General features: G+C 38.2%; 2 protein-coding genes and 1 long non-coding RNA gene across 4 annotated transcripts; 2 read left to right on the top strand and 1 right to left on the bottom strand.

Moving 5' to 3' along the window:
• Positions 1 to 2,590: 2,590 nt before the first annotated feature.
• LOC109184704 lies at positions 2,591 to 3,800 on the top strand. The gene is made up of 2 exons (XR_002054858.1): positions 2,591 to 2,684; positions 3,576 to 3,800. It is a non-coding gene; the product is annotated as an uncharacterized LOC109184704 (long non-coding RNA).
• Positions 3,695 to 12,351, bottom strand: LOC109184703 (synaptonemal complex protein 1-like). 2 transcript variants are annotated; one of them, XM_019334738.1, is made up of 19 exons: positions 11,911 to 12,351; positions 11,762 to 11,811; positions 11,417 to 11,624; positions 11,210 to 11,335; positions 10,989 to 11,087; positions 8,720 to 9,396; positions 8,394 to 8,642; positions 8,183 to 8,311; positions 8,029 to 8,097; positions 7,843 to 7,953; positions 7,342 to 7,449; positions 7,136 to 7,246; positions 6,973 to 7,059; positions 5,716 to 5,802; positions 5,513 to 5,620; positions 5,065 to 5,157; positions 4,884 to 4,952; positions 4,664 to 4,770; positions 3,695 to 3,949 (listed from the first exon to the last, which is right to left on the bottom strand). In XM_019334738.1, the coding sequence occupies exons 1-18, from the start codon at positions 12,068 to 12,070 to the stop codon at positions 4,666 to 4,668; spliced, it is 2,646 nt and encodes an 881-aa protein (XP_019190283.1). In that variant the 5' UTR covers positions 12,071 to 12,351; the 3' UTR covers positions 3,695 to 3,949; positions 4,664 to 4,665. The 2 variants fall into 2 exon arrangements, with proteins under 2 accessions (XP_019190283.1, XP_019190284.1); XM_019334739.1 differs by having other exon boundaries at positions 4,884 to 4,946; positions 11,911 to 12,350.
• Positions 12,352 to 18,302: 5,951 nt separating this feature from the next.
• LOC109184729 (uncharacterized mitochondrial protein AtMg00810-like) lies at positions 18,303 to 19,034 on the top strand. The gene has a single exon (XM_019334765.1). It carries the CDS (start codon positions 18,303 to 18,305, stop codon positions 19,032 to 19,034), a length of 732 nt encoding a protein of 243 aa, XP_019190310.1.
• Positions 19,035 to 25,506: the final 6,472 nt, after the last annotated feature.

Raw genomic sequence — 25,506 nt, 5'->3', positions numbered from 1 at the left:
TAGATACATAAATACATTTGTTTTAGCTTTTCCTTAAAAATTTTCCCTTTCTTTATTTTAATTTTTGCTATAGAACAACAATATTATTATTCTATTCTGTAAAGTCTGTATGAAATTTTGTCCACATTATATGAATGATTACAAGTGAACCATTCAAATTATCTAAAGAATGGATGTATCCATGAAAATTGACTAAAAACATTTTAACCCTTGTATCATAATGTAAGAAAAAATTACTTTTTTGTTCTTTAATTATACTTGTGATACAAACTTAGTTTCTAAATTATATGTGTAGTATTCATCTTTTTAAATGACAAGAAAAACTTATATCTAATACCGTACCCTAAGGTGTCCACTAGGTAAACCCTGCTTTGTGAACTTAATCGACAAAGCACAATGATGTAAATCAGTCTAAATTGTCCATAGCTGACTTTTTAATTAATTAAAATATTATTATATTATATTATATTATATTATATTTTGAAGGTGACTTGAAATAGTAGAAATGTAAAGAAAATATTAAATAAATTATAAATATGATGATAATTTTTTGAATTCTACTGACTCTATTACAATGTAGTATATGCTCATAACTATTTTCTCAACCAAATAAAGCACAAAGAGTCAATATCGCTTTCATTGTGATTGTATGACTTTTCTTCTTTTTTTTTTCTTTTTTTTTCTTTTTTGTTTTGATGAGAAAGTATTAAACGGGTAAAGTTTGTTTTAGCTTCCCCTCTAAACTAATTTATATGATTTTAACCTTGTGTTGTCGTCTAAATTACTAAATTAGTGTTAAACTATTTTTAGAAAACAAATTAAAGATCTGTAATTCCCATAGCCGTTTCCCTTTTAGGATGGGAGAGAAGTAAAGCAAGATAAAAACAGTTGGACTATTTTCCCAACAAGATCAGATCTTAGATCAAGATTTTGCAATTATGACATATAAGTGCATTTGTCTTACTTTCAATAAGTCATCTCTTCTCGAATATTAAAAATAGAAAACTTATTTTTTAATAAACCATGAAAATATATATAATCTTCTTTTTAAAAAATAATTCATGTTTATCTCAGCAGGTATTAATCGGCAAATTATATTATGCACCGCGGTGCATAATCGATTATGCACCGCGCGTCTTTTTTTTAAAATGAAAATAAACATTGTTTGTTTTCGCCGTTTCGCACCCTTTTGCAAAGAGTAACTCTGTTATTCAGTGTCATTTTGTATACACTGTAGTTTCAGTTCAACACAACTACAGTTTCATTTCGATGTAACTATAGTTTCATTCGATATTTATAGACTCAAATATGTGAAAATGTTATTTAATTTTATTTTATATACACTATAATTTCATTAAAACACAACTACATGATCATTTTGATATAATTACAGCTTCATTGGATACACTCAAATATGTGAAATGTTATTCAGTTTCATTTTATATACACTGCAGTTTCATTTCACTATAACTACAGTATCATTTTGATATAACTGCAGTGTCGGTTTAGATATACTATAGTGTCAGTTGGTGTTTAATACACCAAACAAGCGAACTCCGTTAACTCTAACGGCGGGCCGTTTCTTGCCGTTTTTTACCGCGGTGCACATGCACCGCGGTCTATAATATAACGACTGGTATTAATCATCACTAATTATTGAAAACAAGACTAAATGTTGATTAAAAGACCACTTGAACTATTATAGGGGACATAAAATATTTACTATGCATATATGTGTATTAGCTTAGTCCTTCTATTAAAGTTACAAAAATAATTGTGCAATTCTTTTTCTTTTATTATTTATTTGTGGGTAAACTCAATGATACATATCAAATTGTACTACTTTTGTGATGCATAAATTGATCAATCTTGGATAAGAATTGCCTTAATTGTATTTAAAGTGACCAATTAGTTATGTAGGAGCTTATGTGGGCACATATCTAGTTTGGAGGCAAAAAGACTAAGGACAATTTGGAGTTCAATTGGATGTGTTTGAAGTTATATTAGCACGAAGATTTGTTCTGAGAGTAATGAGAAGTCAAGAAAGTGAAAAAAATGAGTTAGAAGTATTATGGCATGACTTGAGGACCAAAGGAGCAAGGGAATTGAAGAAAAGTGAATTTTGGAGTAAAGGCGAAGCCTCACACGAATGCTCACATCGCGACAAATGAATTGTGCTATGTTTTTCTCTATTATGTCTCTTTATTTTAATCATATCTCAACGTAGGAATGTCTAATAAACCAAATGATACAAACGACAATGGAAAGATAATTGAAATATCTACAACTTTTATAAAAACCACAAAGTCTAATTCGAACGTTTACAAGGTGAAAATGGGTTAAAAACCAGAACTGCTGCACAGAGTATGGAAGGAGCTTCAAAGACGGTGTCAAAGCTATTAGGAGATCTATCAATGCGTGAGAGGCCATACGATAAATGCGAGAGTATAATTTGAGAAAGTTATTTTTTTCATTTAAAATGGCGGGGGGGGGGGGGGGGGGGGGGGAGGGGATTAGACATTAGTTTTTATTCTCCATTCTTAGAACCCTAGATAGAAAATTTACTTTATCGCTCCTTTCAATTCTAAGTTCCAATACAAGCGCGCATTAGTTAGATTCAAGTTTCATTTCTACTTTTGGAGCAATGATTCAAGATTTTGATTTGCAATTTCATCTCCAAATACGTAAGTCCATTCCAATTTAATTTCATTGCAATTTTGCTTATTACTTTGTTACTTCGATCTATTGCTTTGTGATTATTATGGATTCCTCCTTTAATTTGATCGTGGATCAAATCCTACTTTTGTTATGATAATGTGTGAGTAGTCCTCTTAGGAGAGAGATAGGAATGTAGATTAAGTTCATTGAGATGTGACTTTGAATTGGTTGATTATGAGTGATGAGGTTTGGCTTTGATGATGTTAATCAACATGATAGAGTATCGACTAAGAGAGAATTACCTAATCAAGCTCATGGGGTTGATCAATCACACTTCACCTTTGAGAAAAGGGAAGTATATATGGAATGTCAAGACCAAGGTCTTTTATTAAATATCTCTTAGATTTTTATGAGTCATGACTCATGAGAATGTCATTGTGTGTTCTAAGAGTGTGGATTGCAGAATAAGCTTGAGAAAGACTTCCTCTTGATTAAATGGTATCTATTGTCAAGTCAATTGACTCTCACTTGATCCCAGTTTGATCACCTTATCTTAACCTAATCCAATTTCCTATTCTCCTATGGTTTTTATATTCTTGTTATTTATATTAATCTTTACTTGTTTTACTTGTTGCTTGCCATAACCCAACTTTGTTAGGCTAGATTTCCATGTCCACACCATGAAATATAATTGAATAAGTCTTTTATAAAATCGTTTTATGTGAAATGTGTAAATTTTCGTTCACAAACACTACCAACTTTTGAAGATACCCTGCCTAGATCTTAGCATAAATTTTGTGTATAACATCTACATGGAAATATGAAAGTTTCTGGGTTTCAAGGTAAAGCAATTAAAGATGCTATGTGGAATTGTGATAGGCCATGCATGTATTTTATTTTATCTACTTTCACAACAGCCTTGAGAGAGTTAAAGGACTTAGATGTCAAGGTATGTGAGCAGTTAAATGACAAGCACCCAAGATCAAGGTCTCATTTCTCGTGCACTCCACAATCTGACATGCTTGGCAACTATGACTGATCAGTATGTCTGCCTTTCTTCCATAGCAAGAGTTTTTGTACAAACTATAGACTGTAATTGTCTGATTCTGTATATGTACAACAACCTCCCTCCTGCGTTTTTCTGATTGGTTCTTTTTGTACATTTTCAAGCATCAGTTTCAAAATGTGCACAAATGGCTGCTCGTCACAATACAAAAGAATACACGCAGATATTTTCTCAGATAGAATGAGCAGGCCAGAACGTTGAACAAGAAGTCCACATTTTCTGCACCTGAGAAATATTAAAGATAATTGGCTGAGAATGCTCCTAGTTGGCATATTACTTATTTAAATCTGGCATAAGTTGAATTACTGAAATACGAGAACAACATAATTGAAAAAACAAAAAAATAAAAAGAAAAACAAGATGGTATTAAGCATTGCAAATGTATGAGTGAGAAATTTTCAAAACATTTTGCACCCCATAAACCCATTGTCATAGCACACAAATGTTCTCTTTGGTTGATGAAAGTTAACCACGTAAGAAAATTTTTTGCTCCGTTGATAGTGCAAAGTTGGTAAAAACAGAGAGGTTGGCTAGGATGTTGTATGCCGGATAACAACTGCATTTATACAATACTGCAAAGTGAACTTAAGTTTATTTTATACAACCACATGGAAAGTTGAGTGTTTGAGCAGAAGAGAGAGATTTATTACGCATTGGTAAAGCTTATGATTATGAATTATGAATAATCCAGAGTCTATTTCAAGTTACTTAAAGATTTTTTGTTTAAATAAGATAAAAGGTGTTTACGATCATACTCCACAATTTATGCAAATATGTAGAAAAGAGATTATTTTATCTATAAACCAAAAATCTAATTACATAAGCTATACCAAACACCCCATCAAACTTGCAACACTGATTCAAAGAGTTGGAGACTAGAGACTATATAGTGCAGATTAATAATTTCGTTATTTATTGAGTATAATGAGATGCAAGTACCTCTAATCAAATGCATATGGATCATCTGCGTATGGATTCAAAGATCCTTCAGAGAACAAGTCACCTATATTGGCAGGTTTTGTACGAGGAACTGTATCCTTAGTTCCCTACATTGATATAGTAGATGTTAGAATCAGTTAACAAAGGAACAGATTGGAGTCTCTTTGTTAACTGAAGGAAAACCACAGGATATTGGAACCTTGCTAGGAAAGATCAATACCTTTAAAGCATGTCTTGGAGTATTGGCTTTTGGAGTCTCTTTCTTCTTTGGCTTCCTCATCTCCTGATTTTAACCAAAAGTTATGTAGCATTAGATTACTGTGTATTTCTCATGGTACTAACTACGAATATAAAGTCATACATAATGGAGAAAATAGCATGAATTGTTAAAGAATGAATACATGTGCCCCAAACATGACTGTGCTCTTTGTTCTCCTCCTTTTGGTAACTGTTCCATCATTTTTTGTCTCAACTTCATATTCATGATGAGTAACCTGGAATATAAACTTTTAAGAAGTCAAAACTAGAAAAAGGGCTAGTTGGAGAAGGGGAGTGGGGTTGGTAATCCTTTTTCACTGGTAGAGATGAAAATAAAGTGCTGAAATAATACTTGACATTATCTAAGAAGATATACCCATCAATGAAAAAGTCAAGAGTCTAAGACAGGCCACCTATATTTAGAATTTAGAATAAAATGTAATATGAACATGCTTTTTGTTTTCTTTTGCTTTCGCAGATTTAAAGTTCAATCCATTGGACAGAAATAAAGGCATATGCATCCTAAGCTTTAAATTATCTTCCACAGGCACACCATGAATGCATTAATTGCTAATTCACTGTGGTCCTTACCTTCCTACTATGCTTAGGAAGACTCATAACACTTCCTGTATTAACCTTGTCCACTTTCCTAAGCAAGTTTGACACTGGTGTTCCATTTGCTCTCAAACAAGTGGAATCCTAGAGAAAACCAAAGAAATATAAGCTATGATGGCCATAGTATTGCAGACATTGAACAAAAAGGAAAAAGAATCATCTTTTCTTTTGATGCATACCTTCTCCTGTACTTCTTGGTCTACTGCATGATGGTCCCATTTTCCATTTTCAGAATGTTTTTTCTTTGCTGATGAAACAGAATAGTTCTGCAAACGATACAGTTTTCAATCCAGATATGATGGCATGATTTTATTTACACAAGTGGCCATACTCTCCACATTTAAAATCCCACATAGGAAGATGTTTTCCCATCTCTCAAAGATAAGACAAACATAAATCTAAATACTCGTTATATTATCACTTGTACTAATAAATAATGAAACTTACTTCGCTTCCTTCTTTATGGTAGAAGAAATCACATAGCAGCTCCAAAAAATTATTTCATTTTGTTCATTCTATTGGTGTGCTAGCAAAAGTTATATTTGGCCACGATGTGTGACCAAGTATTCACCTATTGACCATTAGGTCATGGGATCAAATATTTGGAACCCCTCTAAAAATAGGGGTAAGGCTGCATACATCATTCTTCTCCATACCCCTTGTGATGAGAGTCTCACAGGCTCACATCCTAGTTCTGATCTTTCCATTGGTGTGATAAGCTATTTCAAATATGAAGAATTAGCATCATGCAAGAGAAAGTATGGCATCCTTTTCATTTAGATGTGTATCATTAAAAATTTTAAGCTTTCACTAATTTGTCAAATAATATAACAGGGATTATATGCCGATATCATCATTCTTTTCTATACCGCATTTGTTTGTCAAAACTTTCCTGCTTACAACCTTTTTTTAGGTACAAGGGAAATTGAACACAAGACTTCTTATAAAGAGTCTAACACTTGTACCACTAAACTACAAGGTGCTTGGCCTACTTACTATTTTTAGATGTACCACAAAATTATAATATACTATATGGAGTACTAGAATACTAATTCCATTTTAAGTTGTAAATAAAGTTACTAAGTTAGACTTAAAAGAAAACTACATTTACGAAGGATAAGCCTGAAACTAATCGAATAAATTAAATTCCAAGCAGAACATTAAATACTATTTCCTAAATCCCTGAGTTTTCCCTTATGACCATTTTTTGTGGACAGAATATACAGCAGGGAATTATAACCGCTGACTTAATAAGTAGTTTATCATTTTATAGTATGGAGTACGCTAAGTAGTTAACCAGTTAGAGGAAACAGGATTAAGTATTTTCTTATGAGTTGCAGTTGTAAAAAAATTGAACACAGCAGAGAGCTTAAATTCACACTGCAATACTGTAATATAGTAGGAATATATCTGATGTATAAACTATAAAGTCAAACCTTCCTTGAAGTTACTTCTTGGTCTTCTCCCAAATTCTCACTCATTACTTTCCACTGCATCTGCAATAAAGCTCTTTGCTTCTCCTCCTGGAATTGAAATATAAAATGAACATAGTAATGAAAGTACAACAAATATTAACAGCAAGTAATTCAGAGGAGATACTTTAGATTTCTGAATATCCAATTCCTCCTGCAGTCTTCGACACTCATCCTCATGCTTACACTTCAAAGCGCTTAACTGACCATCATGTTCATTCCTAAGTGATATTATTTTCTGTAAAAGCGACACAAATCACATACCACCAATAGAACAAGATGTGAAATATCAAATATTAAGCATGGACACAGAAATAGTCATAAGGCAAGCACTTCTCTCAATTCATTTTCGGCCTGAAGTTGAATGCGTCTTATCTCATCTTTGTGACAGGATAAAAGATTCATTTCCGTCTTGTCATGTTCTTGTTGAATGCGACTAACCTGCAAAGTTATTCAGGCATAAACTGAGAAATAACAAGCAAAAATCATTTGCAACTCACTCTGCTTAACTACTAGCCAATAAAAACAGAATAACTATACTAAATGATGTCATCTAATCCCCAATCACTATGGCCAGTTCTGGTTGAGATCTCATTGGTAGAGAAGAAGCTTCCACTGGTATCCTAAACTAGGTTGGGAATTACTAGTGTGAGGAACATGGGAACTACCATAAAATAATCTTAGACTACAATGAAAGTTCCAAATAAAAAGTCTAATTAAAAACATAGTTAGGTTGAGATCCAATTCTGAGACAATCCAATCTTGTTTACTACAAGAAGAAAGTTTTTTATATGGAAAATAAACAAATCTTTCACATTTTGTTTTACTACATACAAGAACAGCATGTTCTTCTCGTACACGCAGCAAGTACTGCCTAGATTCTTCTTTGCATTCCACAAGCTGCTGCTCACATTTCTTTTTCATCTCTCCAACAAGTTTGTCAGCCTGAACATTAAACCTGTGAAAAACACACTTACATAGAATAATTATTAAAAAACTAATAAAGAACAATCAGCAAACCTTTTCCTTCTCAAGGTTGATACTCTCCACCTTCTCCTTCTCATACTTCTTCCGTATTTCATTAATGGCCTGATCAAAAAGCCTGACAGGGTCAGTTGCAAAAATGTAAAGTTTATACAACATATAAATGAATTAATTACTTATAGAAGTTGACCTGATCATTTTTTTGAGATATATCCTTTAAATGCCTTGAAAGCTCTAGTTGCTTACTTTCTAACATCAGTTCATACTGCTTCTTAGCTTCTGTAAGTCTGCTTTCGGTGTCAATCAAAGATTCTTGAATCTGTGATCAATTACAAGGTGTTAAATACATTCAACTGGTTATACTTTTAATAGATAATAATAAGATGAATGTGTTGGAACACCTCAGCCTTTTGATCTCCCAACTCTTTCTCCCTGTTCTCAAGTTCCAAAAGATGTCGATCTTTCTCCTCTAGTGCATTTGTGATCTGATTGATTTGGTTGTCCAGTGATCCCTGACATTCTTCATATTTCTGAATTTCCTTCTGCAAATGATTAATTTCGTCATCTTTTTTCATTAGATCCAACTGTTGCTTGTCTGTGAAATCCTTGTTCTCAATTTCTACTTGAGCAAGCTTTGATAGCACCTCTTGCTGCATGGTTAAATTCATTATATCAAATGAAGCCAAATAGCATCACATAAGAATCCAAAATTGTGGAAGAGTTCTACCATGTTCTTATCAGATAGTTTTGAATTTTCTGATAAAGTTTCAATATCCCCCCGCAACTTAGTAACCAGCACATCCAATTCCATTTTCTTAGAGCAAAGGTTTTCTATTTCAGATTCTAAATTCCTAATTTTTTCTTCTGCTAAATGACATTCTTCTGCATGCTGCACCATTGCACATTCTTGATCTTTCTGAAGTGAAATGACCTTATTGTTTAAGTCCTGATTAGACAATTGTAGAGAATTTCTCTCTGAAACAATACATGTATACTGATTGTGGAGCAGGTCAAATTTGTTTCCAGCATGTTGAGCAGCAAGTTCTTTCTCTTCATGGATCATCTTAAACCAATTGTCAAATAAAGCATTAAGATGAATGACCTTCTCTGAAAAGGTTCGACTTTGATTATCCAATTCAGTGAGTTTCATAGCCAGAAAATTGACAAAATCACGAAGGTTCTTTACTTCCTGAAGTGCCATTTCTAATCTGTCAGCAACATCTTTGTTGCTAGATATAAGTTCACACTTCTCTTTCTCTAAATTCTGTGAGATGTTGCTCAAATTTCTCAACTCATCTCCTTTCAGTCTTGATTCAAGATTCAACTCTTCCAATTTAGACTTCAAAGTCTCCATTTCCAATCCATCAGATTTTGCTGTTGCTTCAAGTTTCTGGATTATAGCATCTAATCAAGGAAAGAACATAAATAAAGTTTATCATTTGAAGCTCAAAAAGTACTTTTCAAGCATCAAACGAACTGAAATAGTAATATCAATTTGGCACTAGGCATTGGTGACATGAGCCGATGTGAACAACCTAACAATAATGTGAGGTATTAACTTCTGGAGAACAATTGCAACACTTTATCATTGCATCCTTATGAAACAAAGAAAAATACTCTATTAAGATTAGATGGTTATGTATTGTCAGAAACAAAGATATTTAACTTTAGATAACCACGCATTGTGCAGTTTCTGATTGAACTGCCCAATAAAACTCCTATTCTGAAAATAGGTAGCCCCATGCAATTCCTATAAACAAACAATTGCTTGTTAGCTTGTAGGGATTGTGCATGTGTAGAAAGAATTGACCAGAGGTTGTGTACACACCTCCAGAAACATCTTGCAGCCTACCAGCCTCACCACCCCCTCCCCCTCCCCCTCCCCAAAATAAATAAATAAATCAATTCAATGGGTTCACACACAAGAAGCTTTTCTGAAGTCAACTCCTAGCAATAAAGGATAAAGCTGTTGTGCCAGATTTCATGCCCAAGTGACAACAAATAACTAGTATTCACAGGGAGGCTATCTACTTACTGTTTGGAGCAACCATACATGGAAACATTCAGATGAGATCATTTATTACGCCTGAGTGTAAATATGTAGGTCATAGGAAGGCACTATTGTCAACAAAATTATGATAAGTAGAAAACATGTTACCTGGTTCTGTCAGCAAACAGCTAATGCTAGAATTGATACAGAGATAGAGGTAGATAGCCTTAACAACATAGAGAAAATATTGGAGGTAAAATGTATTTGCTTTTGTGGTCAGAAGCCAGGTTCTATAAAAAAACAGAAAAGCCTGAAGCCTAGTCCAGAACATTTACTAGGTTGATAAGAAACAAATAAATTGAAACCTAGTCTTGAGTATATTTGGCGTGTGTTATCATCAAGGATATATAAATAAACTGTATCAAAAATCTGAATCAAGCCAGAAATGAAGGTTGAGATAGTAAAGAGAAGAAAGAAGATCTCAGAGTGTCACAACTTAATTTAAATGAGCTCAGCCTCATAAAAAGTAGTACAATTTAAATGTATTGAATCATGAATACTACTTCCACCGATTAACCCAATTTATTTAACTTGCACTGCACGTATAGATGAAACTAAGAGTGCCATAATATTCATCTTTATAGAAAATATAAAAGAAAACAAGAAAAACATCAGCTCTCCATGGACTGAAATCTGTTATAGAGCATGGTTCTCTTTTTCTCAGACTGAGGACACATCAATGTCAGAGCAACTTTCATTGTTATTCAATGCACATTACTCATCAATAATTATCTAAATTTGAAGCTACAAGGTGGTTTTTTTCACAAAGCAGAAAAGATACCAACATGACTTATCTCTCTATTTCCTAGTCTACAAAGCAACTCCAACTCCTATTCTCCTTTATGCATAATATTCTTTAAGGCACTAAAACTCCCAACAGCTAAGCTGCAATTTAAAAAGTGAGTTCCAAATTTCCTATGAATAGCTTACTGCATAGACATTATACCTTTTTCGGCAATTATACCGGTGGCTTTATTGTGTTCATCCCTGAAATATTCCTCCATTTTCTCCTTCTCAACGCCAAGTTCCTTCAGCTCCTTCCCACCTTAATAAAAATTTAGAAAGATGTCATCAAACTAAACATACTACATATTTAAAGAATAGATATATGTAAAAGCAAGTTGCCTGGTTAGGGACAGAAGGCTAGCCAAGAAATGGAAATCTTACAATTTCTGATAGTCTCTTCTAAAGATTCCACCCTCAGTGACAGGGCCTTCATTTGGTCATGCAAATTATCAACAGCAACTGATGATGCAGATAGTTTATCTTCAAAAAATGCTTTATTTTTCTCCGCTACAGAGCAAGTTGTGAATTTAGTATCAATTCTCGAAGTGGTACCATTTCAAAGAGAGTTTATAGCATCAAGTTACTTACCTTCTTGAACTTGACCAGCCAAGTGTTGCAAAGTCTCAGTGAGTTGATCACACAAGGTCTTTGTTGAAGAGAATTTAGAATCCAGTCCATTCCAAAGTTTCTCATCTTCTTTTTGCTTCACTTTTAATTTGGCATTTTCATTATAGGCATTTTGTAATTTTTCTTCCAGAACACCGATGTCTTCTGTCAATTTCTTCAGCTTAGAGTACTGTATTCATTCACGATCAGAAAATTCAATTCCAATGATGATAATAACCATAAGAAATTGACTACTCCAAAAGCCTAATATAAACAAGATTGTAAAAGCCAGTATCATAGGCAATTCAAGATAGAGAGGTTCTTTACAGCTAATTGAAGATCAGTTCTGGCAGAAGCTTGTTCCTTCACCAACTTCTCTGGTACACAAATAATAACAGTAATTTGTCAACAACAACAACAAAAGACACTTTTCCTTAGAAATTCAAAGAAAAATACCAGAAAACTCAACAAATTACCGGCTGTTAGCTTCAAATTCACGAAGCTTCCCGCAGAAACTGAGTCGGAAGAGACGCGCGCAGGAATTGACAAACTATGCGCAACTCCGGAACGGGAAGCAGTTAGCGATTTAACTCGATCCAGGCTACTCAGGCCGGATAGTCCTACGAGCTTACTCATTTCGAAATCAAAGCTAACACTTCATCGAAACCCTAGATATACGACTTCACGTTGGTCAAGCCTGAGCTTTTCTGAACTAAATTTAAACACTAGAGGTCGGAAATCCTTAAATCGAAACAAATGATGAGCAGAACTCTATGAAACTTCAGTTTTCTCGAAGATCGGAGATGAGAGATCGGGCACGTATACCGTAGAAATGCGAGTCTGGTAGAGATTTCTGAAGAGCTGTCCGATGATACAGTTGAGATTAAGCGCTTGAAATGAATTAGGCGGCAACGGTGTTTATATACTGTTGCCGACTTGGGGCGGTTGGGATTTTGGCGCGGACTCTTACTAAAGTGGACTTTCATTTTCTTCCCCTCCCCTAAGAGCATCCACACTAGAGTGGATAATATGATATTAATGTCAGAATAATTATGTTAGATGGGGTTAATAGTAAATGTGGGGTAAAATTATTTTAAGAAATATTTGTCCGACAAAATAATGTCAAAAAAAAAAAAAAAAAAAGAAACCAATGATGTGCGCATTTGCGCAAAGCCAAGTGCCACACGGGCGCGTGCACTACACGCGCCCGTGTAGCGCGTCAGGCGCGCTGACAGCGCGCCTGATAAGGCTTTATATTTATTTAATTTTTTTTTTTAAATCAGTTTTTTATTTTTTTTTTATTTTTTTTTCTCTCCCCTCTCACATTTTCTTTCCTAATCACTCTTACATTATCACCTCATTCTCCCCAATTGATGTGGATGCTCTAAATACATTCGTTATATCGTGGACCACGTTGCACGTGTACTGCGGTTAAAACGATGCCGTTTCTTTTAAGTAAGAAATGGCTTGCTGTTATTATTAACGGAGCGCGTATTTTTTGGTATGTTAATTACCAATTAAAACTAAAGGTGTGTTTGGTTCGCACATAGGAATCGGAATCGGAATGGGTATCAAATACTTGGTAATGGTAATGGGTTTTGGTGAAAATATTGAACATGTTTGGTAATAGGGTAGAATGGGAATGGTTACTAATAGTTGTGCTTGAGAATGAATAAGGGAATGAAACTCTTATTGTATTTGGGTATGGGTTTTTCAATCTATGGGGTATTCGAAACCCATAGTAGTGTTCTAATAAACTATCAACCAAACAACAACAATCACTTTCATACTCATTCCTATGGGCAAAACCCACCAACCAAACACACCCTAAGTGTATCCAAACTGACAATTGAATATAGATAATTTGGCTGTTTGTGATCATCTATTGATTCGTGGAGTACCAGTTGGATAATTTAAAATCTAGAGATTTCATTCAGTAATAATTTCTTAACTTGGATTTTCAAGTTTTACATTGTAACTATATATCTGCTTATACAGTAAGCTTGATTTTGCAACTGCATTTAGATTTATTTTGTATATATTTCTTAGTATTTGTAATTTTGTCAAATAACAGCTAAAGGGGAAATTGTTAGTGCTATATATTTTTACCATATTTGTAATTGGCTTGGTTATTATATTACAATTAAAGTACATTCAGTAGAGCTTTTAGGTGTTTAAGTGCAGTCGTGCAGACAGCTTCAAGAATTACTCACAAAGAGAAAATGTACGCTATAAGGTGCAGTAACTGACTCAAATGCAGGGACGGCAGTAACTGACTCAAAAAACCCAAGAAAATAATCAAATAAGTTAAATTCTCTAACTGAATATATACGCTCACTATATTCTCAGTTCATATAGTTGTGAATCAAGAGTAAAAGAACAATGTTAAGAGAAATATTCAAGAGAGATGAACAACTAAGAGAAGTTCTTAACTCTTAATCTAGATCGAAATTAAATACGAATTGAAATTCAAGGCAAAGTATTCAATTGAGATGCACTAAATTGTAGCTTTGAAGATTTTGTGTATAGATTATACAGTTGGGCGTTAACACCATTAGTAGAATCGGGTGTGTATTCACGAAGAATAGCTTGAATGTCACTCAAGGTTGTTTGCTTCATCAAAACCAAAATAAAAACCAATTTCAATAAATGGGTTCAAAAACCACAGAAGCGGTAACATACTTATTTCACAGCCGATAGAAAAAATAGATTCAATATTTTTTTTTTTTTGAAAAATTCGTATAAGAAATCAACATAATTTGAAAATACATAAAAAAAAAAATTGAATTTTTTTACCGAAAAAAGTGACAATAAATAGCAAGTTAGATGAAAAAAATAACATGTCAGCATTTTGTTTTTATTTTATTTTTTCATGTAAGCAAATTAGGTGGTTACTTGTTAGAAACTTGCTAAAAGTGATAGACGAAAAATAATTGAGAGTACAATGACCTAAATGGACCATATTTTAATTCATTGTGGTAGATGAACAATGAATGTTAGTACATGAGTCTATTTGACCCTTCTGTCTTTTTTTTAACTCATTTCTTCTTTATGGTAAGAATTAAAATATACTAATGTTTACTTAATTTGATTTATTTCTTTCAACTATATATTAAAGAAAATGAAAGTTATTATAATTTTCATCCTAAAGGAATATGAATGCCATAATATAATTATTTTAATAATACATTGTCTTATATTTACTTAACTCAAATTTTATTTGTTGTAGTACAATTCTATTAGGAAGTTAGTATATGTTGCTGGTTAGTGCTATTCTTTAGACTCTATTCCTAATAATGTGTAACTCTCTGTGTATATAAACCACCATGTACGCTATTCCATATCAATGCAAAATCTCTCTTGAAAGTTGATTACTCAATTTGGTATCAGACTTGCCCTTCTGATCCTATGGCCGATAATCAACCCACTACCACCCCTCCTACCACAAACTCTCCGGCGGCCTCCACTGAACAGGCTTTAGCCGAGATCCCTCCATCATCCGCTACCACTACATCCCTTCCCAATATGCTTCATCAAGCTCACCACTTTGTGTCCTTAAAGCTGACCGCCACAAACTATCTGTTTTGGAGAGCGCATCTAGTCCCCTTCCTCCGTGGCCAGAACTTGTTTAGGTTCGTCGATGGCTCCATCCTCCGCCCGCCGGAAATCTGTGCAGCGTCTCCTTCGGATGCGCCACCGGCAGCCAGCATTACGCGTGCTCAATGGATTCAGCAGGACCAATCCATTTTGAGCATGCTGATTTCTTCACTTGCTGAAGATGTGCTCTATCTTGCGATAGGACATTCTACCTCCCGTGCGGTTTAGACTGCGATAGAAACAGCACTGGGATCTTCTTCGCGTGCCAGGTCTCTAAGCCTCCTGTCACAACTTCATAATTTGCGCCAGGGTGACTCGACTCCATCCGATTACCTTGGCCGCGCTCAAGTCCTCGTTGAGCAGCTCACACAGGCCGGTCGACCGATCGGTTTAGATGAACAAAATTTGCATGTCTTCAGAGGCCTGCGTCCAGAATACCGAGCTCTTATGGCATCGCTAACAACGAAGTCTGCTCCGTTAACGATACCAGAAGTCGCCGACCTTCTCTCTACACATCACTATCTGTTTCCGGATGAAACAGTCCCCTCGGTGCTCTCTACGCCGACTACCTTACTGGCTCAACAACCACAGCAGTTTCGTCCTCCCACCGGTGCACAGGTACGAGGCCGGAATCACAGAGGACAGCGTGGTCGTGGCCAACGGGGACGTGGTGTTATCCGGTGTCAGATATGTGACATTCCCGGTCACACTACGTTAACGTGCTATCGACGTTATGCAGACAATTCAGGCCAACGTCCGCCGGTGCAATATGCCAATGCTGCGCATCGGATGCCTGCTCCGCATGCGAATGTGGCATATCATCACTCGCAAGACGACTTCGACAGCACACCTTTTTCAAATGTCTGGCTCCCGGACACAGGGGCCAATGCCCATGCCACGCCGAATGCAGCGGTCCTACAAGAAGCCGAGCCATACACAGGAAATGAAAGTCTGAGGGTCGGGGATGGTTCAGGTTTGTCAATCCTACACACAGGTTCCGTATCCATTCCTACCCCGTTTCAGTCACTGTCTCTAAATAAAATTCTACATCTTCCTAAATTGCAAGCTAACTTATTGTCTGTGCACAAGTTTACAAAAGACAATAATGTATATGTTGAATTTCACCCATCTTATTTTTCTGTGAAGGACCGGGTCACCAATCAAACACTTCTTAAAGGTCCGAGCGTAGGAGGGATGTACTCGCTCAGTACCCCAGCCCTAGTCGCATTTCTATCTAATAAAGCATCCCCGAAGGTTTGGCATAAACGCCTCGGGCATCCACACTCCAGGGTACTCAGTCAGGTTTTGTCTAGGTGTCCAGTTAGTGGTTCGTCACGATCAATCAATAATGTCTGTAATTCGTGTCAAATGGGGAAGTCTGCGCGCTTTCCGTTGGAACAAATAAAACACTCTAACCAAAATGTCCTTGAATTAATTTATACTGACATTTGGGGACCTTCCTCAGTCACGTCCGTTGACAGCTTTAAATATTCCGTCCTGTTTGTTGACGATTATTCAAGGTATATTTGGTATTATCCAATGAGAACCAAAACCGATGTTTATTCTATTTTTACTCAGTTTCGTACGTTTGTAGAAAAATATTTCTCAACTTCTATAAAAAGCATTCAGTCAGATCTCGGTGGTGAATATCAAAAGCTACACTCTGTATTCACCACCGCGGGTATCCTGCATAGACAATCTTGCCCACACACCCATGAACAAAATGGCCTCGTTGAACGAAGGCACCGTCATGTGGTGGAAACGGGATTGACTTTGCTAGCACATAGTCACACTCCAAAAAAATATTGGCCATTTGCTTTTGAGGCGGCCATTCATCTAATCAATCGAATGCCAACCACAGTCTTCAAAATGAGAGTCCTTATTCCCGTCTCTTTCACAAATTCCCGAATTATAACATGTTAAGGGTTTTTAGTTGTGAGTGCTTTCCGTATCTCCGTCCTTATAACAGTCATAAGATGGATTACAGATCTGTCTCCTGTGTGTTCTTGGGTTACCCCGACTGTTTCAGTGGTTACAGGTGCTTGGACAGGTCTACTGGGAGGATGTATATTGCCCGACACGTCAAGTTTAATGAAGATGTCTTCCCTTTTAAAGATGTGCGAGATTCATCCGTGAATATTCCTGCTAACACCACCACACTTCCATGGGCAAGTGCACAAATTCAACACCTCCCTGCCTCCAGTTCGGTGGAGCTCTCGCAACCACCAAGTCTGCCAAGGAGTGGCGATCTTCCCATGCATGTATCGCAATTGTCGTCCACGCACGGTGATGCGTCCTCGTCCTATCAACCGTCCACTTCTTCGACTGCGACGGTGAGGACACGAAGGAAGCGTTCTCCAACGCGCGTACATGGGATGCGCCTCCGCACAACTTCGCACCAACAACGCCGGCCACCTCAACAGCGTCGTCCACCACGTGCTTTGATAGCTTCAGTGGACGATGATGAACCATCATGCCATTCCCAGGCCGTGAAGTGTCAGAACTGGAGGAGTGCTATAGATGCTGAATTTAACGCTCTCCTAATGAACAATACTTGGTCACTTGTTCCTTTTGTAAACACAATGAATGTAATAGGTAGTAAGTGGGTGTACCGTATTAAGCGCAAATCAGATGGCTCCATCGATCGGTACAAAGCTCGACTGGTGGCCAAAGGGTTTAACCAGATCCCAGGCGTCGACTTTGTGGAGACATATAGTCCCGTGGTCAAGCCTGCCACGATTCGCCTTTTGTTGTCTTTTGCAGTCTCTAACAAGTGGTGCATGAGGCAGCTGGATGTCCATAATGCGTTCCTAAATGGACACATTTCGGAAGACATCTAAATGCGACAACCTCCGGGTTATATTAACCCCGCCTATCTGAATCATGTCTGCAAGCTTCAACGGTCGCTGTATGGCCTCAAACAAGCCCCTCGTGCTTGGTTTACACGGCTGCAGAATTTTTTGGTAAAAATAGGGTTTCGTCCGTCCAAAACGGATATTTCCCTGTTTATTTATACTAATGGACAGGATCGCATTTACATTCTCGTGTATGTCGATGACATACTTATACTCGGGAGTAATGACGCACAGGTGGAGTCCATTTTTGCTAAACTTTCTTCAACATTTAAGATCCGGGATCTTGGAAAACCACATTTCTTTCTTGGTGTCGAAGCAGTCTACACCACCGACTCTGTTGTTTTGTCACAACGACGTTACATGATGGAACTCCTCCGCAAAGCTGGTCCGACTCATGCAAACCACTTGCTACGCCAATGACAAATACAACGGCAAACACTACCGAAGACTCCCCGCCACTAGATGATCCAACAATTTATCGTCAAATGGTTGGGTCCCTCATGTATCTGCTTATGACTCGCCCAGACCTATCCTTTGCTGTCAATCGCCTATGCCAGTTCATGCATAGTCCAACGCAGGATCATTGGGCAGCCCTCAAGCGCGTCATGCGCTATGTCAACGGCACACTACAACTTGGTCTCCGCCTTACAATCTCGTCGTCACCCGTTGTACATGCCTTCTCTGACTCAGATTGGGCTGGTTGTTCTCTTGACCGAAAGTCTACTGCAGGCTATGCAGTATTCCTAGGCCCCAATCTAGTCTCATGGACCTCAAGAAAGCAACGGACTGTTGCCCGCTCTTCGACTGAAGCTGAGTATAAAGCCTTAGCTGATGTAGCCGCTGAGGTCGTTTGGGTACAATCTCTTCTCTTAGATCTTGGCCTACATTGTGCTACTACTCCAGTCCTATGGTGTGACAACCTCGGGGCAACCTACCTTTGCTCGAACCCGGTATTTCACGCCAGGACAAAGCACGTAGAAGTTGACTATCACTTTGTTCGTGACAAGGTCTCTACAGGTGCACTCAAGGTTAATTTTGTGTCCACTCATGACCAGCTGGCAGATATCTTCACCAAGTCTCTTGCTACTGCTCGGTTTGATGCTCTTCGGTTCAAGCTTGGCGTGGTCCCATGTCCCCCGTCTGCTTGAGGGGGGTGTATTAGGAAGTTAGTATCTGTTGCTGGTTATTGCTATTCTTTAGGCTCTATTCCTAATAATGTGTAACTCTCTGTGTATATAAACCACCATGTACGCTATTCCATATCAATGCAAAATCTCTCTTGAAAGTTGACTACTCAATTAATTCAAATTTTAATTTTTTTGTATTCTAAATTTGTATTGCTTTAATTAAAATTTGCATTTTTTACAAATCGATCTATTCTATATGAGACAAAATTTCTTTCTATTTTAAAAATTTAAATGCAAAAATTTCATTATCTAATCAATCTTATAGGAAAAAAATAATAATATTTCAAAATATCGATGATAGTTTACAAAATGCACAATTCACATAAAACAACAATTGATGTCTTAATCATATATATATATATATATATATATATATATATATATATATATATATATATATATATATATATATATATATATATATATATATATATATATATATATATATATATATATATATATATATATATATATATATACACACACACACACACACACACACACGAACTTTTTTTCCTCTCGCTAGGGTTTTCTCCATCACCTCCCTCTCGCTAGGGTTTCTACTACTTTCCGATCGGCAACTTCTAGGGTTCTCGGTTTACAACATCGTTGTCCGGCGAGAAGGGGTGCAGCGTAACAGTGATGGCTTCGTCGAGCAGTAGTGCTGTGGCCGGCCTAACAACAAGGTGGGCGGACATGGTTCTGGAGGATGAGGACGTCGGCGTCGAGGCGGCGCCGATGGACGACACGGCAGCGGCGGCAGTTGCGAAATCCTGGACCCTCGTTGGTTGTTTTTTGACGCAGCGATTCATCAAGTTTGAGTATATGCTACAGGTTATGGCTTCGGCCTGGAAGCCGGTTAAGGGTGTGCACATCACGGAGCTACAACCTAATCTCTTCCAGTTCGTGTTTCATCACAAAACGGACATTCGGAGAGTGCTGGACGAGGGGTCGTGGTCCTTCAAGAATAGTACGTTGATTTGTAGAGAGCTGAACGATGGCCAGTTACCAGGGGATGTAGTCCTCGACACGGTTGATCTATGGGTCCAGGTTTATGATTTACCTATTGGCTACAATACGGTACCAGTGTTAGAGCAGACAGGGAATTTTATGGGGAAGTTCCTCAGGTGTGATGAGCGACAGTTGAGAGGGCCTCTCAAGACTTTCTATCGTATAAGGGTTTCTATCCCCGTTGATAAACCACTTAAGAGACGGGTGAAGCTTATTCGCCGGGACAAATCGTGGGGGTGGGTGAATTTCAAGTATGAACGTTTGCACACCTTTTGTTTTTTCTGTGGTCTGTTAGGGCATTCGGACAAATTTTGTCTGAAAGCTAGGGACTCGGTGTTATCACCCGACCAATATCCTTTTGGTGTGTGGATGCGAGCCGGACAGGTGAGAGGCCCACGGCCAATCGGGGACCCTTGGTTGCTATCGTCGGACGAGCCGCCGGTGCAGCGTGTGGAGGCGGAGATACGTCCGACAATAGCAACATGCATGGTAGGCGGTGATGCACTGCATGGCTCGGATGGGGATGATGGTATCACGGCACTAACGAAACGACATCGCCAGGATGGGCGAATCGGCAGTATGGAGGAGGTGGCCACAGGGGTGGATATTAACATGATTGATCATTCAAAAAAACTTGCTACAGGCCCACAACAATGAGTACCCTAAGTTGGAACTGACGTGGCTTGGGCAATCCACGGACAGTTCGTGAAGTTGTGGACCTGGTGTCCCGGAAGAAGCCTGATTTTGTATTTCTTATGGAAACCAAGGTAGGGCGAATACACGCTGAACGTGTTCATGTCAAGCTTGGTTATGAAGGGTCATTCTATGTTGATTGTGTTGGACTAAGTGGTGGTTTAGCGTTACTATGGAGGAGGAATAATACAGCAAGATTACTGGGTTATTCAAGGACTCATATTGATGTGGAGGTGAGTATAAGTGGCTTTCCGAATTGGAGGATGACTTGTTATTATGGTTACCCGGAGCGTACGAGGCAGATGGAGTCATGGGATTTATTGAAATTGTTGGCAACACAGTCTAAATTACCCTGGGTTGTGATTGGTGACTTTAATGATCTTTTGTACCAATACGAGAAGAAGGGGGTAATCTGCATCCGAATAGTCTCCTATGCGGATTTGGGGAGACTATTGAGCAGTGTGGTTTGTCTCAGTTACCGATGAGTGATTCAGTTTACGTGGCAAACGGGTAAAGGCACCCCTGGATGGATTGAAGAAAAATTGAATAAGGTACTCGCTACTAATTAGTGGCGGAACATTGTTAATGGGGCCACGGTTTTCAATCTATTAACAAGGAAGTCAGATCACTCGGCTATATATATGGCGATCCGACATTATGGGGCCAGGGTAGGTGGAAAGAAGAGGTTTCGGTTTGAGATGGCTTGACTCTATGATGAGGGGTGCAGGACAGTAGTGGCTGAATCATGGGAGGAGGGAAGGAGTGGAGGCACACAGAATTGTATTGAACATTGTGGGAACCGGCTGTCTCGATGGGGAGGAGACCATTACCACAGGTTTGGGGAAAAAATTGAGCTGCTCCGAAAGGAACAGGAACGCCTCAGGGGATGCACTGATCCGGCTTCCCTAGCTGAGTACAACCGCCTTGAGGAGGCATTATACTGTGTGGGAGTTCAGGAGGATGTATACTGGAAGCAGAGGGCCAAGCAGCACTGGCTCAAGGATGCTGATGCGAACACGAAATTCTATCACGGGTATGTCTCAAATCGAAAAAGAAAGAATACTTTGCTTAGACTTATGAATAATTGTGGAAAGTGGGTGGAAGGGGATGGTATAACGAGTGTGGTTCTGGATTATTTTAAGCAAATCTTTGCATCTAGTAATGCTATGAATGGTGACCTTTTATTTGATAATGTTGCCCCACGAGTCACCCAAACACAAAATGAATTGCTAATGCGGCCTTTTGAAGTAGACGAAGTGAAAGATGCTCTCTTTGCGATGTTTCCTGATAAGGCACCGGGCCCGGATGGGATGAACCCGGGTTTTTATCAGAATTTTTGACTTATTGTGGGTGGAGATGTCTCGAGTTTTATTGTCAATTGTCTGAATACGTGTTCTTTCCCCCCTGGTCTTAATAATACTGATGTGGTGTTGATCCCAAAAAAAATGCCCCTGAGCTGGTCTCTGATCTTAGACCGATTGCACTCAGTAATGTGATTTATAGGGTTATGGCCAAAATGATTACACAAAGGATGAAACCTCTAATGGACAGTATTATATCTGAGTCACAGAGTGCTTTTATACCTGGTAGACTAATTACTGATAATATCTTGGTGGCTTCGGAGGTAGGACATTATTTGAACAGGAAACGGTGTGGAGCAGTTGGTTGGAGTGCCCTAAAATTGGATATGGCAAAGGCCTATGATCGTATGGAGTGGTCTATTTTGCGTGGTATGCTTGTGGCTCTGGGTTTTAATGATAAATGGATTGATCTTATTATGATGTGTGTCACTACAGTATCATACAACTTTTTGGTGAATGGATCGCGTAGTGATTCACTTATGCCAACTAGGGGTTTACGCCAGGGTGATCCGTTATCTCCCTATCTATTTATTATTTGTGCTGGAGGACTTTCTTTGTTATTACAGCAAGCACAGGATAGGGGCTTAATACATGGATGCAGGGTAGCTAGGGGTGCTCCCCCTATTTTTTGCTGATGACAGCTTATTATTTTTTAGAGCAACTGTGCAGGAGGCTAGTGAAATAAAGAGTTGCCTATCCCTATATGAGAATTTGTCTGGACAAGCTGTAAATTATCATAAGTCTAGTGTATGCTATAGTAATAATACGGCAGACGAGGAAAGAGATGGTGTGGCGCAAGTATTGGGGGTAATCCAGGTGTAACACCCCGTGTTACGATCCCTAAAACCAATTAATCATTTAACCAATTACCCAAAAGAAAGAATTAAATCACAATAATTAATTAGGAGAGGCCCACCATAGTCCATGGGCCCTTATCCCTAAACCCAATCCGTAGTCCTAGAAGGAATAGAGTTAGCAAACCTATAGTAATTAGGCCCTAAGTAAGACTCTTAGATATATAAATAGGGAACATAAGGAGGCACCTAGAACCCCCACCACAACAATCTCTCACCACACCAAGAATTCCAAGAATTCCCCTAGGAGAAATCAAGAAAGAAGAAAGCTTAAAGAAAGACCCTTCATAGCCAAGGAATTAATTAAGGCTAAGAGGTAACTCATGTCTCAACAAAACCTATTTTCATAGCTATGATTCCCCTCTTAGGATTTCCCCCATATTCTTGTGTGTTGATGATTCGTTATAATGATCTTGATAATTGGTGTTATGATTCCATGGGTAATCTTGATGATAAGAGGTTCTTGATGATTATATGGTGTTCTTGGTGCTCTTGATGATTATAGGAAGTTCTTGATGTTTATATGATATCCCTACCGAATCTTGATATTAGAAGATGAATTGTGTTCTTGTTGATTTAAAAATAATTAGAACCCTAGGTTATATCGTGGAATTCGTATGATATTATTCTTGGTAGATTGGGTGGGAATTTGCATACTTGGGTGTTGATTATGTTTAGAAAAGCATGATAGGTTATATGCCGTATGTTTCTTGATTTTGATCCGTTAATTGTCTACGTGTGTTATCAATTGCGTTTGAAAGTGTCTAAGAATGGTTTCGGGTTCCGCAAAGGTTCCCGGGGCGTTTTTGGTGAAAAAAGAGTCAGTGGGGGTAGGGGACCCGCCACCTACCCACGGCCAAAAGAGGTCTCGCCGACAGCGGGCAGCCGGCGGGCGGGCAGCTGCCCTCCGAGCACCCACTGCCCGGAACAGTGCCGCCGGCGGGCAGCCGGCGGGTGACCCCTCACCCACCGGCTACCCGCTGGTTTGTACCCCACCTTGGGATTTTGGCTTCCCCGTTTGATGTTCCCCCGACCCCCGTGGTGTCCCAACAGACTCCGTCTATCGTGCCTATGTCTAGTTTAATATTTCGAGTACCGTTCGTAGGTTGTATGAGTCTTATATATTGCATGCTAGTTGAATTGGTATCCCGTTGACCTAGGTGAAAGAAGTATGAACCCCTTAGGATTATTCTTAGTATGTGAAGGATCACGCATAGGTTTTGTTATACGTTTTCTCCCCCTTCCCAATGTGTTAATGTGGGTTGCATGTGCTTGTTATGTGTTATGTGTGCATGATACCCCAATTTGGTTGCGATCAAATAGGCTATACGGGCAGTTGGATGGGTTGAGAACCATACTGACTGTTAACCAGGCCGGTTGCGATCGGTCAGGTATATAAATATTATATAGGGCTGCGGTCCACCGTTTGGTTGCGATCAAATGGATTATACGGGCAGTCGGATGGGTTGAGAACCATACTGACTGTTAACCAGGCCGGTTGCGATCGGTCAGGTATATAAATATTATATAGGGCTGCGGTCCACCGTTCTACATGAGTTGCGGTTCATTTTCCTGGCTGCGGTCAGATGACATACTCTTGGGCTGCGGTCCACTGTTTGGTTGCGATCAAACTATGATGAGCTGCGGTTCATCGGTCGGTTGCGATCGACCCCTCCGTATTGTGAGACGGGGCAGGGTGCTGCGGGGCCGTGTCAGAGCTATATGCGCTGACCCTCATGTATGGGCATGCGATTGGTCCTGTGGCGCCAACAAAGTGTGCTTATGTGATGAGATATGGATGAGTTGTGATTATGAGTATCTTGGGGATGTGACTACGGGATTTACGTTGGGGATTGTCTATGTTGGGTTATGATTATTGATTATGCTCAGTCTTATCTGCCTTGCCTGTTGCGAACTATATATGCTTGTTATAACTGCCATTTGTGCTTAGCTCTATGTGTCGAGTCTATCCCTGTTTTAAAAGTTAGAGTTCGCAGGATATATCTTCATGTTCAAAATGGTTTTCGTATATATATATATATATATATATATATATATATATATATATATATATATATATATATATATATATATATATATATATATATATAGAATCCGGATCAGGTGAGGACCTAATCTTAGGTGAGGACGTGAGGACTAATCCGTTTGTTTTTTTATTTGGATGGTCCAGATTTGAGTTCTTGAGATGACATGGATTGATCTTTTTTGTTAAAGTGGGATAATAGTGTCTTTTTCTATTTTTTTAAGTGTGAACGCATGTATAATCCTTGGCCAAATTGGTTTCCTATTTTCTTGGATAATCACCGTTGCAATTTGGAGCCGCGATTTCTTCATCATTGATTGAGTGTTCGCCCATGCAAACTAATCAGTATTTTTTATTTTTTTTCGCTTGTTCTTTTGAGTATAATATTGTCTATATTTGGATTGTCGTGTATATGTATAAATGCCTGGGTAGTACGATTGTGCATTCGTGTGTGCTGATTGTGCAACCTA

The sequence above is a fragment of the Ipomoea nil genome, unplaced genomic scaffold, assembly GCF_001879475.1.
Source record: "Ipomoea nil cultivar Tokyo-kokei standard unplaced genomic scaffold, Asagao_1.1 scaffold1286, whole genome shotgun sequence".
Lineage (NCBI taxonomy): Eukaryota > Viridiplantae > Streptophyta > Magnoliopsida > Solanales > Convolvulaceae > Ipomoea > Ipomoea nil.
Note: the sequence above shows the minus strand (reverse complement) of the source record. Positions and strands in the feature narration are given on the sequence as shown.